The 13,768-nt window shown below is 44.1% G+C and overlaps 1 protein-coding gene across 1 annotated transcript in view; it reads left to right on the top strand.

The window, feature by feature from the left end:
• USH2A (usherin) overlaps positions 1–13,768 on the top strand; it is a 903,954-nt gene that overhangs the window by 629,718 nt on the left and 260,468 nt on the right. The window contains exons 44-46 of the mRNA XM_066594449.1: positions 1–169; positions 2,584–2,696; positions 10,214–10,412. The exon at positions 1–169 is cut by the window's left edge and continues 34 nt beyond it. Of these exons, the coding sequence (XP_066450546.1) occupies positions 1–169; positions 2,584–2,696; positions 10,214–10,412 (481 nt within the window). The remainder of the gene's footprint in view (positions 170–2,583; positions 2,697–10,213; positions 10,413–13,768) is intronic.

Here is a 13,768-nt window from a genome sequence, read left to right as displayed (position 1 = left end):
CATCAACAGTACAGCTGTACGTGTCATCTGGTCATCGCCTGCGAACCCAAATGGTCTTGTCACAGAATATTCCATCTACGTGAATGATAAGGTCTACGAGACGGACAGTGCGACGCCCTATGTCTGTGTAGTGGGGGGCCTGGCTCCATATACAGTCTACAGTATACAGGTGAGGACCGCCCAGCTAGCAGACGGTTAGTCATATGCCATATTAGACGCCCCCGGGTTTAGACAACATATAGAATACACATATTTCACACTAATTACAACTTCCCTGGAGGGCTAAAGAAATGGAGGAAATGGAGGGTTTAGTTTCAAATGAAGTTGGATAGCCGCAGTGTTCCCAATAGTAGTCACGCCCCCTCTCAGTGGCTCCAGTAATAATGGTGGTCACCAGCAGTCCCACGAGAAATAGTCGCAAGCAGTAGTATAATGGCCCCCAGAGGTTCCAGTCGTAATAGTGGCCCTAGTGATAATAGTGTCTTCAGAAGTAATAGTGCCCTGAGCGGTGTAGTGGCCCCAGTGATAATAGTGCCCTCAGTAGTTATAGTGCCCCCAGTAGTATAGTGGCCCTCAGAGGCCCTGGTATTAATAGTGGCCTCAGTGGTCACAGTGTCTGTAGTAGTAATAGTTGCCCCCAGTAGTATAGTGGCCCCCAGTGATAATAATGTGCCCTGTTTTAATAGTGGATCTAGTAGTAATAGTGGCCCCCAAGAGTAATTATATCTCCAGTCGTAATAGTGGCACCCACTGGTAATAGTGCCTACAGCGGTCCCAATGGGAATAGTGGTGGGGCAGCAACCCCGCCATGAAGTACTTTACCTCCCTCTGTGGCTCCGGTCTGATTTCTGATGATTTTCAGAGACTCTGATCTTTGACACTTGTCCACGGCATCTGCGTATCCGCAGTTGATTACATTCTAGGCGGTGTTCCTCATCACCTGCTCCATAGATTTCCCGCTGTCAGCGCACCCCGCTTCTGGTACCCAGTAGCCTGGTCAGCTGTAAGCCACTGGTGTGTGTGTGTGTGTGGGGGGGGGGGGGGGTGCTGCTGGTCAGGTGGTGCAAGTCAGGCTAAGCCTCTGCAGGCTGATGGGTACCGGAAGTCGGGGAGCACTGACAGCGGGAGATCTACAGAGGAGGTGAGGGGGAGCGGACATTCTGCAGCACTTTCACCACATGTAAACATACCCCAAGTTATCTAAAGGTATGCTGCCACGTGCAGAGTTGCCTCAGTAGTAATAATGTCCACCACAGTAGTAGTGAACCCCCACAGTGGCCTCAGTAATAATATTGATCCCCACAGTGGCCTAAATAGAAATAATAACCACTCACAGTGGCCTCAGTGGTAATAGTGTACACCACAGTAGTCCCAGTGGTAATAGTAACCCCCACAGTGGCCTCAGTAGTAATCTTGTCCCCTATAGTAGCTCCAATAGTAGTAGTGACCCATGCAGGAGTAATAGTAACCATCCGCAGTGGCATCAGTCGTAAAATTGATCCCCACAGTGGCCTAAATAGTGATAATAACCACCCACAGTGGCCTCAGTGGTAATAGTGAACACCACAGTGGCCTCAATAGTAACAGTGACCCGCAACAGTGGCCTCAGTGGTAATAGTGACCCCCACAATGGCCACAGTAGTAATAGTGACCTCCACAGTAGCCTCAGTGGTAATAGTGACCCTCACTGTAGCCCCAGTAGTAATTGTGGCCTCAGTGGTAATAGTAAATCCCACAGTAGCCCCAGTAGTAATAGTGACCCCCCTTAGCCCCAGTAGTAATAGTGACCCCCACAGTGGCCTCAGTAATGCCCCCTGCAGTGGCCTCAGTAGTAATAGTGACTCTCAGCAGTGGCCTCAATGGTAATAGTAACTCACACTTGGCCCAAGTAGTAATAGTGACCCTCCCACAGTGGCCTCAATAGTAATACCATTACTACTGGGGCTGATATAGGGGACACTATTACTAATAGTGTCCCCTATATCTAACCCAGTAGTAACAGTGACCCCCATTGCAGCTCCAGTGCTAATAGAGATCCCCCTGATACCCACATACTTACCTCCTCCTGGTCTTCAGAGTGCCGCTGCTCTTCTTCGTGGTACTGCTGTCGGTGGAAGTGTGTGCGTCCGCAGCAGCACCTCCTCATTTTTCTTGTAGAATGACGGAGGAGAGTTTAGGGGAGGGGGGAGGAAGATCTCGAATGCACACATTGCTGTCAGTGTGTGCATAGGGGAACTCAGCTGTGTGATTACCAGCCAGGCAGCCTCGGCACCCCAGCTGGTAATTACTTTAATGGTGACCCTGTGTCCAGAGAGCGGACAAATGGCTGTGACCCTGGGGGCAGCGGGACAAAAGATACGGTCACCTTATACTAAATATGGTGGACATCATCTACTTGATTCATCCCGATTTCTGATAACATTCTAGCCCTTTCTGCTCAGTTAAAGGGATTTTCCAACCTTTAAATAATCTCATGTTACTTCACATCAGAAGATGATTTATCCTGGAATTCGCCTTTAATGTTGCAGTTGGCGGCACGTTGCATGGGTGCACTTATACGCCTGCGCTTTGTGTTCTCTCTAGGTTAAAGTTTGCACCACATATTCCTGTATAAAGAGTGATGCTACACGAGTGGCCACAGTGGAAGGAGCGCCAAACAAGATGCCACCTCCAAGAATAGCGAACGTCACTTCAAGGTAAGATGAAGGATGGAGCGTTCCTTCATGGAGGGGTGTGGCCTATGTTGTCATCTGCTCCATCAAATGCCCAGAGCTGGATTGTCTAAATCAGTGGTCTTCATCCTATAGGTCTCCAGCTGTTGTGCAACCAGCATGCTCTGACAACGTCAGACTGGAGACCGCTGAATCAGAGCTCCGATCTGTTATACTTTTGTTGTCAGTGACCCGGCTCTGCTTTTTATGCAAGGAAGTGGCTGCAGGTTCAAGAGTCCACTCAATCTAATGTCATAGTGCCCTGACGCCCCCGCCCCTCCACCTTATTAGACCCCCATCTAGTAACACGTTGGACCTCCTTCCTCTGGTTTTCGGAACTGCAGCAATTCCTCATGGCATAAATCCCGCTAACTGATAAAATCGTTCTATAGTACTGCAGGAATTTCGGCCCCTGTGGACAGGAAGCTTTTTGTAGTTGCTGCAGATTAGATGTAAGTGCTGACATGTTCTGACCGGCTGACAGGAAGGGGTCAGCGATTCATGCTGCTTGTGTCAAATTCTGCCCCCACCTTTAGCAAAAGGAATCTGCACCCATCTGACCAGGAGATGTTTTCCCGCTGCTCAGTGATACAAGTTTTGCGCTCTTTTGCCCGCTGGAGTCTCGTCTTTCTGGATCTGGATCCATCTGACCAGGAGGCTCTAATAAAGGGCTGGGGGCTCAGATGAAGTGTCCTTCTAGTGTATATTCACCTCTCTATACATGGCACCCTTTTCCATCAGAGCAGCACAGCATCGTGCACATATCAGCAGCACTCGCAGTATAACGGATGAGGTGTGAGATGACTTCACTCAGCGGCTTTGTTAGCATTCCTTCCCCACATGTCATATTACCATCAACTCTTCTTATATCCCCAAAGATTACTAACTGCGGATCGATTGCCCTGACAAGCCTGGTCGTGGCCTACAACTGCCCCCGCTAGTTCATTTATTTGCCATGGTGGATTTGCTAGAGTGGAATTTAATCAATAGATAATTCATTAATTCTGATGCTGAAGTATGACGTGACGGCCATGGTGTAAAAATGTCCGTCTCACTTTAATTCTGAAAATAATATAACGCCGCATGGGATGTATTATGTATGAGGATCTGTACCGGGGAATATCAGCAGAATGCAAGGAGACAGGACAGGGGTACATGGATGAATATCACTATGGAGTCTTATAGATAGATAGATAGATAGATAGATAGATAGATAGATAGATAGATAGATAGATAGATAGATAGATAGATAGATAGATAGATAGATATGAGATAGATAGATATGGGATAGATAGATATGAGATAGATAGATATGAGATAGATAGATAGATAGATAGATAGATAGATAGATAGATATGAGATAGATAGCTAGACAGATAGATATGAGATAGATAGATAGATATGAGATAGATAGATAGATATGAGATAGATAGATAGATAGATAGGAGATAGATAGATAGGAGATAGATAGATAGATAGATAGATAGATAGGAGATAGATAGATAGATAGATAGATAGATAGATAGATAGATAGATAGATAGATATGAGATAGATAGATAGATAGATAGATAGATAGATATGAGACAGATAGATATGAGACAGATAGATAGATAGATATGAGATAGATAGATAGATATGAGATAGATAGATAGATAGATAGATAGATAGATAGATATGAGATAGATAGATAGATAGATAGATAGATATGAGATAGATAGATAGATATGAGACAGACAGATATGAGACAGATAGATAGATAGATAGATAGATAGATAGATAGATAGATAGATATGAGATAGATAGATAGATATGAGATAGATAGATAGGTATGAGATAGATAGATAGATAGATAGATAGATAATGAGATAGATAGATAGATATGAGATAGATAGATATGAGACAGATAGATATGAGACAGATAGATATGAGACAGATAGATAGATAGATAGATAGATAGATAGATAGATAGATAGATAGATAGGAGATAGATAGATAGATAGATAGATAGATAGATAGATAGATAGATAGATAGGAGATAGATAGATAGATAGATAGATAGATAGGAGATAGATAGATAGATAGATAGATAGATAGATAGATAGATAGATAGATATGAGATAGATAGATAGATAGATAGATAGATATGAGATAGATAGATATGAAGTAGACAGACAGATAGATAAAGCTGCTGCCTGGAACACAGGAACTCCTGAGTTCGAGTCCTGACTCCTTCCTTCCTTCTTTCTTTCCCCTCAGTCAGTAAATCTGTCTATCTACCTGTTCAGCTATCCAGCCTGTTGGACAGCTCCCCTGCTGAATCATGTCCCAGTTCCTTGTTCCCACAACCCTGTTCCTAATTGGACTTCCTGTTTAGGTATGGCCCTTTACCTACCTCTCTTGGGTGATTATTGAGCTCCCAGCCTGTAATCAAGCTCCTCTCCTTCGTGCTCCTCTGCCTACAAACAACTGCTCTGTGTACCAATAACTGACTCCCCCCGACTCTGCTACCTCCTGCTGCTCTTGTACTGCGAACCGATATTAACCGTGTACCAACCTCTGGCTCTCACTATTGACACTACTGATCTGCACTGGTTACGACAAAGAACCCCAGAACCATCTTGCAGAAACAGGTTTCTGAACTCCATGAATTTTGTTCTACCTCCCAGGGAAATGTTGCTGAACTACAAAGAGAGATAGACGTTTACAGAGGCAACTTCTGGAGGTGCGCAATTCTGATTCTGATGTCCGCATGTCACTGCCAGCAAAATTTCAGTGGAGATCGTAGTGAATAACGAGGGCTCTGCAACCATTGCCGTATCTACTTCCAGAAGCCACCTGCATGACTGATACCACATGGAACCTAGCCACCCAAAAGAGTCAATTCCGACGAGGATTATCAGAGACAGCGAAAGATGAGCTTGCCAGTGTTCAGACCTCTGACAATTAGGAGGACTTTATTCAGTATTCGAATTGATCAGAGACTTACATCCTGCCTATTCTTTCAGTCAAACAGCGTTTAACACCCAGCAAAGGACTGAAACCGTACCTGAGCCAATGCAGATGGATGTCATCCACAAACCCCTGTCCTTAACAGAAAAGGAAAGACACCATACGGAGAATTTATGTCTTTAATGAGGGAACTCGGGACATTATGCTATTAACTGCCCCAACAAGTTCCTAAAGAATATTGCCTTTACCAGTGCTAAGACCATAGGCAAATCTGACGTTCCAAAACAGCCGAATTCGGTGTCACAGGCCGTCCCATCAATAACTCAGGATACAGATGAGATACGTCCTCCATCTTTTCACTTTGTCATTCTAATACAGGTCCTAATTGGGGGCCAAAATTTACAATGCTCCACTATGTTAGATTCTGGAACTGGAGGGAACTTTACGGACTTTAAATACACTCTTGACAGCAATATCTCAAGCAGGCCAAAACCATACTGATTGATATGGAAACCGTGGATAGATCACCATTGTCTTCGGGCCGTCTAACTCATGAGGCAATCAAACTAGAAATCGTTATTCAACCTGATCACAATGAAATGATTAGTTTCCATCGTATCTCTTCTCCCAAGTTTCCAGTTATTCTAGGAATCTCTTGGTTTTCTACCCACAATCCTTCCATTAACCCGGACTTAAGGACCATTACCTTCGCCTCTGAGTGCTGTAAAGAAAGATGCCCAACGTCACTACCCGCCCTCGGACATACCGAAACCTCTGAGGATAGTAAGCAGAATTCTGATAAGTTTCCACCTTAGTATTAGCAGTTCAACGATGTCTGCAGCAAGAAGAAATCCAAACAGCTTCCCCCTCATCGGTCATATGGATGTCCAACCAAAGTGCTCCCTGCAATAACCATCTCTTTCAGGCGAATTTACAATCTTGCCGAACCAGAATTAAAGGTACTCAGAGAATACCTGGACAATAATCTAAGGAAAGGCTTTATTTGATGTTCTTCATCTCCATCTGGGGCACCTCTGACTTGCTGCCATGCATTGATTATAGGGAACTAAATAAAATTATTGTCAAGACTCGCTACGCTCTCCTCTTAATCCTGGAATTTCTGGAAAGACTCCGTTCTGACAAGATTGTTACCAAACTAGACCTGAGGGGGGCCTATCACCTCACACGGAGATGAGTGCAAGACCGCCTTTAGAACGAGATATGGACATTTTGTTTTGGTCTTTGCAATGCCCCTGCCACCTTTCAGCATTTTAGTAATGATGTGTTTCAAGGTTTTTTGGACCAGTTTGTCGTTGCTTACCTCGATGACATTCTTATATTTTCTGACAGCTTGCATGAACATTGCAGGCTCGTCCATCTAGTTTTGGAACGATTCCAAAAGAATCATCTTTATTTCAAAATGGAAAAATGTGAGTTTGAACAAACCAGGATCCAATTCCTTTGATATGTCATCTCTCCAGATGGTCTCAGTATGGACCCCAGCAAAATTAAAGCTGTGGTTGATTGATCCGCTCCAAGAAATCTAAAAAACTTTCAACGCTTTATAGGATTTGCAAATTTCTACCAAAGATTGTTAAAAGATTTCTCAAAAATCATCTTACCAATCACTTCACTCACAAAGAAAGCCAAAACATATTCATGGTCTTCAGAGGCGCAGGGCACCTTGGAGAAACTAAAAGCTCTGTTCAATTCTGCACCAGTCCTGGTTCATCCAAATCTAGAATTACCCTTTGTTGTGGAAGTGGTCCCCTCCGATGCTGCTGAGGGAGCTGCCTTGTCTCAATGAATCGGAGACGCAACTGCAACTATGTGTATTTCTGTCTCATATCATGTCACCTGCTGAAAGAAACTGTGACATTTAAAATGAAGACCTGCTAGCCATTAAAGTTGCCCCCTCTGAACGGAGACATCCTTTGAAAAGTGCCAATCATCCTTTAATAGTCCTTACTGACCACAAAAATCTAGAATTCATCCACGCGGCTAAAAGACTGTCAGCAAGACGGGCATGTCGGGCCTTTTTTTTCTCCATATTTAATTTTACCATTGTTTATTGGCCTGGTTCAAGAAATGGCAAGGCCGATGCCCTGTCCAGGATCCTTACTGAACCGCAGGAGGGTCTAGTACAGACTGTACAATTTTGCCCCCCCAACTTTCCTGTGAATACTAGACACAAAAGAAGTTTTAACAAAGTTCAAAGATGGATACTAAAATTATTCCTTTCTCAATCATCCTTCTAAGGATGTGGACCTCTCTAATAAGAAGGGGTTTTGGATGCAGGAGAACAGCCTGTATGTTCCAGATCCTGTTGGACTTGAAGTTCTTAAACTGGTCCATGATCCTAAACTTGCAGGCCATCTTGGAGTCAGGAAAACTCTTGAAATACTGCTTCATTCATGTGGTGGCCTAATTGTAGGAACGATGTGAAAAAAATATGTTACCTCTTGTGTAATTTGTGTGTGAAACAGACACCATGATCTCCTCTGTTAGGACTTTTTCAACCACTTCCAGTCCTATCCAGGCCTTGGGGACCAATTGTAATGGATTTTATTGTGGGTCTTCCCCCTTCTAAAGCCATGTCTGCCATCCTTGTGGTGGGCCGACTCACAAGAATGGCCCATTTTATTCCCACCAAGGGAATAATACTGTTGAACAGACTACAGAATTAATGATCAAGGAGATATTTAGGCTGCACGGTGTTCCCAATAATGTAGTTTCTGATAGAGGGGTTCAGTTTACACCATGGTTTTGGAAAAGCTTCTGTACTGCTCTAGGGATTACCATGAACCTGTATTCTACCTTCCAGCCTCAGTCCAATGGCCAGACTGAAAGGACCAACCAGATTCTTGAGCAATACCTCCACTGCTTCATTTCCTACCTCCAGGATGATTGGGTGGACTACTTACCTACAGCTGAATTTGCCTATAACAACTCCAGACATAGCTGTACATCCAAAAGTCCTTTTTTTGCTAACCTTGGCTTACATCCGGTGTTCACTCCTGACCTTCCTGTGAATACTACCCCTATGGTCGCTCACAGGATGACTACATTACGGAAAACTCAGAAAAAGCTAAAATAAATGCTACAAGAGGCCCATGAACACTACAAAAAGACATTGGATAGACACAGTAGAGCTCCCCCTACCTTCCAGGTGGGTTATAAGGTGTGGCTGTCTACTAAAAACCTAAAAATGCATCTTGTCCAAATTGGACCATTCCGGATTTCTACAAAGGTGGGCCAAGTCGCCTTCTACCTAAAACTTCCTGGCAGACTTAAAATACATCCAGTCTTCCACTGCTAAAGCCATTTTATTGCAACACTTTTCCTCCACCAGTGAAGCTCCAGGGTGAAGGGGAGTTTCTAGTGTACAAAATCTTGGACTCCAGAACACATAGAGGAAGGCTGCAGTACCTGGTGCAATGGAAGGGGTATGGCCTGAAGGAGAACTCATGGGGACCAGCCCACAATGTCCATGCTCCCAGGCTCACTGACAAGTTTCACCACAAGTACCTAGGAAAGCAGGCCCTGGGATGTCTGGAGGCTATTCTGGTAGGAAGGGACTACTATCAGGACAGGAACTAAAGAGCTCCTGTGTTCCAGGTGGCAGCTCTACCTGTTAAGCTATCCAGCCTGTTGGACAGCTACCCTGCTGAATCATGGCCCAGTTCCTTGTTTCCGCAACTCAGTTCCTGATTAACTCCACACTGTTTCTAATTGGACTTCCTATTTAAGCCTATTTAATCAGACAAAGAGACTCCAACCCTTAACCAGATTGCTACAGAAAGATGGACGGATGGACAGATAGGTAGATAGATATGAGATAGATAGATAGATAGATATGAGATAGATTGATAGATGGATATGAGATAGATAGATATGAGATAGATAGATAGATATGAGATAGATAGATAGATAGATAGATAGATAGATAGATAGATAGATAGATAGATAGATAGAAAGGAGATAGATTGATAGATAGATATGAGATAGATAGATAGATATGAGATAGATAGATAAATAGATATGGGATAGATAGATAGATAGATAGATAGATAGATAGATATGAGATAGATAGATATGAGATAGATAGGAGATAGATAGATAGATAGATAGATAGATAGATAGATAGATAGATAGATAGATAGATAGATAGGAGATAGATAGATAGATAGGAGATAGATAGATAGATATGAGATAGATAGATATGAGATAGATAGATAGATATGAGATAGATAGATAGATGGATAGATAGATAGATAGATAGATAGATAGATAGATAGATAGATAGATAGATAGATAGATAGATATGAGATTGATAGATAAATAAATTGATTGATTGATCTACATTTCGGGGTTCTGTCCCTGAAAACACAATTCAGACAGAATTCCAAAGAAACATGCTGTTATTGCTACAAGCTTTGTTTCCATTTCAGCAGGTTTCTGTTCATTTGTGGCATTTATGGCAGACAGGACAGTGCAGTCGACTATACGAATGGCCCCTCATTGACAGGGATGTACTTATGTCTTCTCACAGATCAGTGGAGATTCATTGGTTTCCACCAGAGGACCCTAATGGAATTGTTCTTGGCTATGAACTCAGAAGACGACATGAACTCCCCTGTAATGCTAGGAGGATGTTATCAGCGGACAAAGACGGAACATTCTGCATCTTCATCACATGCAAAAAAGGAGAAGACACCTGTGGAGAGAAGTGCTACAGCCCTCAGCGGCAGGTAACACAATGTCTAGCTGTACTAACTGCAGCCATAGCCATTTCCTCTGTTTAGTTACAGTTGTGGCCAAATGTGACCCAATGCTGATAGCCGGCTGTGAAAACCCCTCTCTGTTGTAGGAGATTAATATAGATGCAGGTGGAACAGTTGAAGATGGCTCTCTTAGTCGGTAGGTGAACGGACTGGAGTCACCTCGAAATCAAGCACACATAGAACACATGGCTGCAGGTCCTCAGTCGTAGAACACATGGCTGCAGGTCCTCGGTCGTAGAACACATGGCTGCAGGTATTCAGTCATAGAACACATCGCTGCAGGTCCTCGGTCGTAGAACACATGGCTGCAGGTATTCAGTCATAGAACACATCGCTGCAGGTCCTCAGTCGTAGAACACATCGCTGCAGGTATTCAGTCATAGAACACATCACTGCAAGTCCTCTGTCGTAGAACACATCGCTGCAGGTCCTCTGTCGTAGAACACATCGCTGCAGGTCCTTGGTCGTAGAACACATCGCTGCAGGTATTCAGTCATAGAACACATTGCTGCAGATCCTCAGGTGTGGAACGCATTGCTCTAGGTCCTCGGTCATAGAACACATGGCTGCAAGTCCTCGGTCGTGGAACTCATAGCTGCAGGTCCTCGGTCGTAGAACACATGGCTGCAAGTCCTCAGTCATAGAACTCATGGCTGCAGGTCCTCGGTCATAGAACACATCGCTGCAGGTATTCAGTCATAGAACACATTTCTGCAGGTCCTCGGTCGTAGAACACATTTCTGCAGGTCCTCGGTCATTGAACTCATTGCTGCAAACCCGCAGTTGTAGAACACATGGCTGCAGGCCTTCGGTCACATTCAGCCTCATCCTTTTTGTATATTTTGACCGTATGGAATAAAAGTCATGAGAGAAAACTTCCTGCAGCATCTCTCTGGGGATTCTGCCAAGGCAGACCTGGATTGGGGAGACCCGCTGGAGGTTGTGGTCTCCTCTCAAGTAAGGGAATCTGTCACCTCATGTAAAGAAGCCTACAGGCTTTTTCTTGCACCCACTTTGACCCCTCTGAATGACCTTTGGTGGATGATTTTGGTGTCATTAGATACTTCCTCACCACTGCCATAAAATCATCAAATTGGAGTTTGATTCATCGAGTGACCTGTGAGGCCAAAGTGCCTGTGTTAAGTCTAGCAGCACTTAGCGTTGCTAAGCGAGTGTGAGATGAGAGGGGAGAGCGCGAGTGGCAAGGAGAAAGAGAGGTATGTACACTCAGCTCTGCTACACGCAGGTATATACACTCAGCTCTGCTACACGCAGGTATATACACTCGGCTCTGCTACATGCAGGTATATACACTCAGTTCTGCTACACGCAGGTATATACACTCGGCTCTGCTACACGCAGGTATATACACTCAGCTCTGCTACACGCAGGTATATACACTCGGCTCTGCTACATGCAGGTATATACACTCAGTTCTGCTACACACATGTATATACACTCAGTTCTGCTACACACAGGTATATACACTCAGCTCTGCTACACGCAGGTATATACACTCGGTTCTGCTACACGCAGTTTATATACACTCAGCTCTGCTACACGCAGTTTATATACACTCAGCTCTGCTACACGCAGGTATATACACTCGGTTCTGCTACACGCAGTTAATATACACTCAGCTCTGCTACATGCAGTTTATATACACTCAGCTATGCTACACGCAGTTTATATACGCTCAGCTCTGCTACACACAGGTATATACACTCTGCTCTGCTACACTCAGTATACATGCACTCAGCTCTGCTACACTCGGTTTATATACACTCTGCTCTGCTACACTCAGTATACATGCACTCAGCTCTGCTACACTCGGTTTATATACGCCCAGCTCTGCTACACACAGGTATATACACTCTGATCTGCTACACTCAGTATACATGCACTCAGCTCTGCTACACTCGGTTTATATACACTCAGCTCTGCTACACACAGTGTATATACATTCAGCTCTGCTACACACAATTTGTATACACTCAGCTCTGCTACATGCAGTTTATATACACTCAGCTATGTTACGTGCAGTTTATATACACTAAGCTCTGCTACACGCAGGTATATAGTGGTCTACAGCTCAGTGACTGTATTTTCTCTCTGTAGTAGATGCATTCTGTAGAGTATACCAGAGATACAAGATATTACGACAGGATACACAGAATATACTGGGGGCTCCAAAGTAACATATACTATACTAAGTGGTGTAATACACCAACATGTAATATACACTAATTGACTGTTGCCACGTTCCCATAATGTAGAAGACCAAGCCGTGGACGATGAACCGTTCAAGACGAATCCTCGGCTCAACAGTTCTTAAAACACTCACAACCATTTTCCCAAACATCTTATGTTCACGTATCGAACATCGGGTCAGACTAGTTACCTTAAAGCTGCCGGCACCCATCGCAGCGCCAGAATTGTTTTATACTGATAATATGGCGCACGATTAAAGCTAACTGCAGTCTAGCAGAAGAAGGCAGAAGCCATTATTAACCCCTTCTGCATTCTCTTATGGTAGCTACATAGTGAATCCAGAAAGCAGAAGTGCCATCGGGTGATCACCAGGTGCCCCCCCAACACGGCTGAACCACAGGGTCCTAGAAGACCCTGATCAGCTCTGCCATTGACTATTGTCACTGCAGGGGATGTGTTCCCTGTAACTGGGGCTTCTATGGGTATGGCTTTTACGGATGCCCCAGCTACAGTGGGAAAGAATAAAATAGAAATATGACATTGTGAATGACCCCCAGAGGTCTGATATGACGTCATGGAGACTTAAACGTTAAAAAAAAATTGTTACAAAAATTGGTAAAAAACATTACAGAATAAAATAAAAATATTCGGTATATAAAAAAAACGACCCAACGGCCACAGGGATCAGGGGGCCCCTACTGGAATCACTATGTGGGCCACTATGGGGGTCACTATACCTACTGAAACCACTATGGGAGTCAGTATACCTTACTGCGGCCACTATGGGGTCACTATTACTACTGGGGCCACATTCGGGGACCCTATTACTACTTAGGCCACTAATGAGGGCACTTAACAATAGGGCCTTTACTAGAGGCACTTCTGCTACTGAAGGCAATTAAGAGGGCACTTACTATTAGGGCCACTAGGGGGGCTCTATTGCTGTTGGGTCCACTATGTGGGTCACTTTAACTACTGAGAGCACTGTGGGGGTTACTATTACTTCTGGGGCCACTTTGGGGGTGGGCACTATTACTACTGGGTCCACTTTGGGGGATCTTAGTAATAGGTCTATTAACTAGAGGTACTACTACTACTGGGGGTACTATTAC

The sequence above is a fragment of the Eleutherodactylus coqui genome, chromosome 3 (assembly GCF_035609145.1).
Source record: "Eleutherodactylus coqui strain aEleCoq1 chromosome 3, aEleCoq1.hap1, whole genome shotgun sequence".
Classification (NCBI taxonomy): Eukaryota; Metazoa; Chordata; class Amphibia; order Anura; family Eleutherodactylidae; genus Eleutherodactylus; species Eleutherodactylus coqui.
The sequence above is the reverse complement of the archived record's forward strand: the minus strand, read 5'-3'. Positions and strand labels throughout refer to the sequence as shown.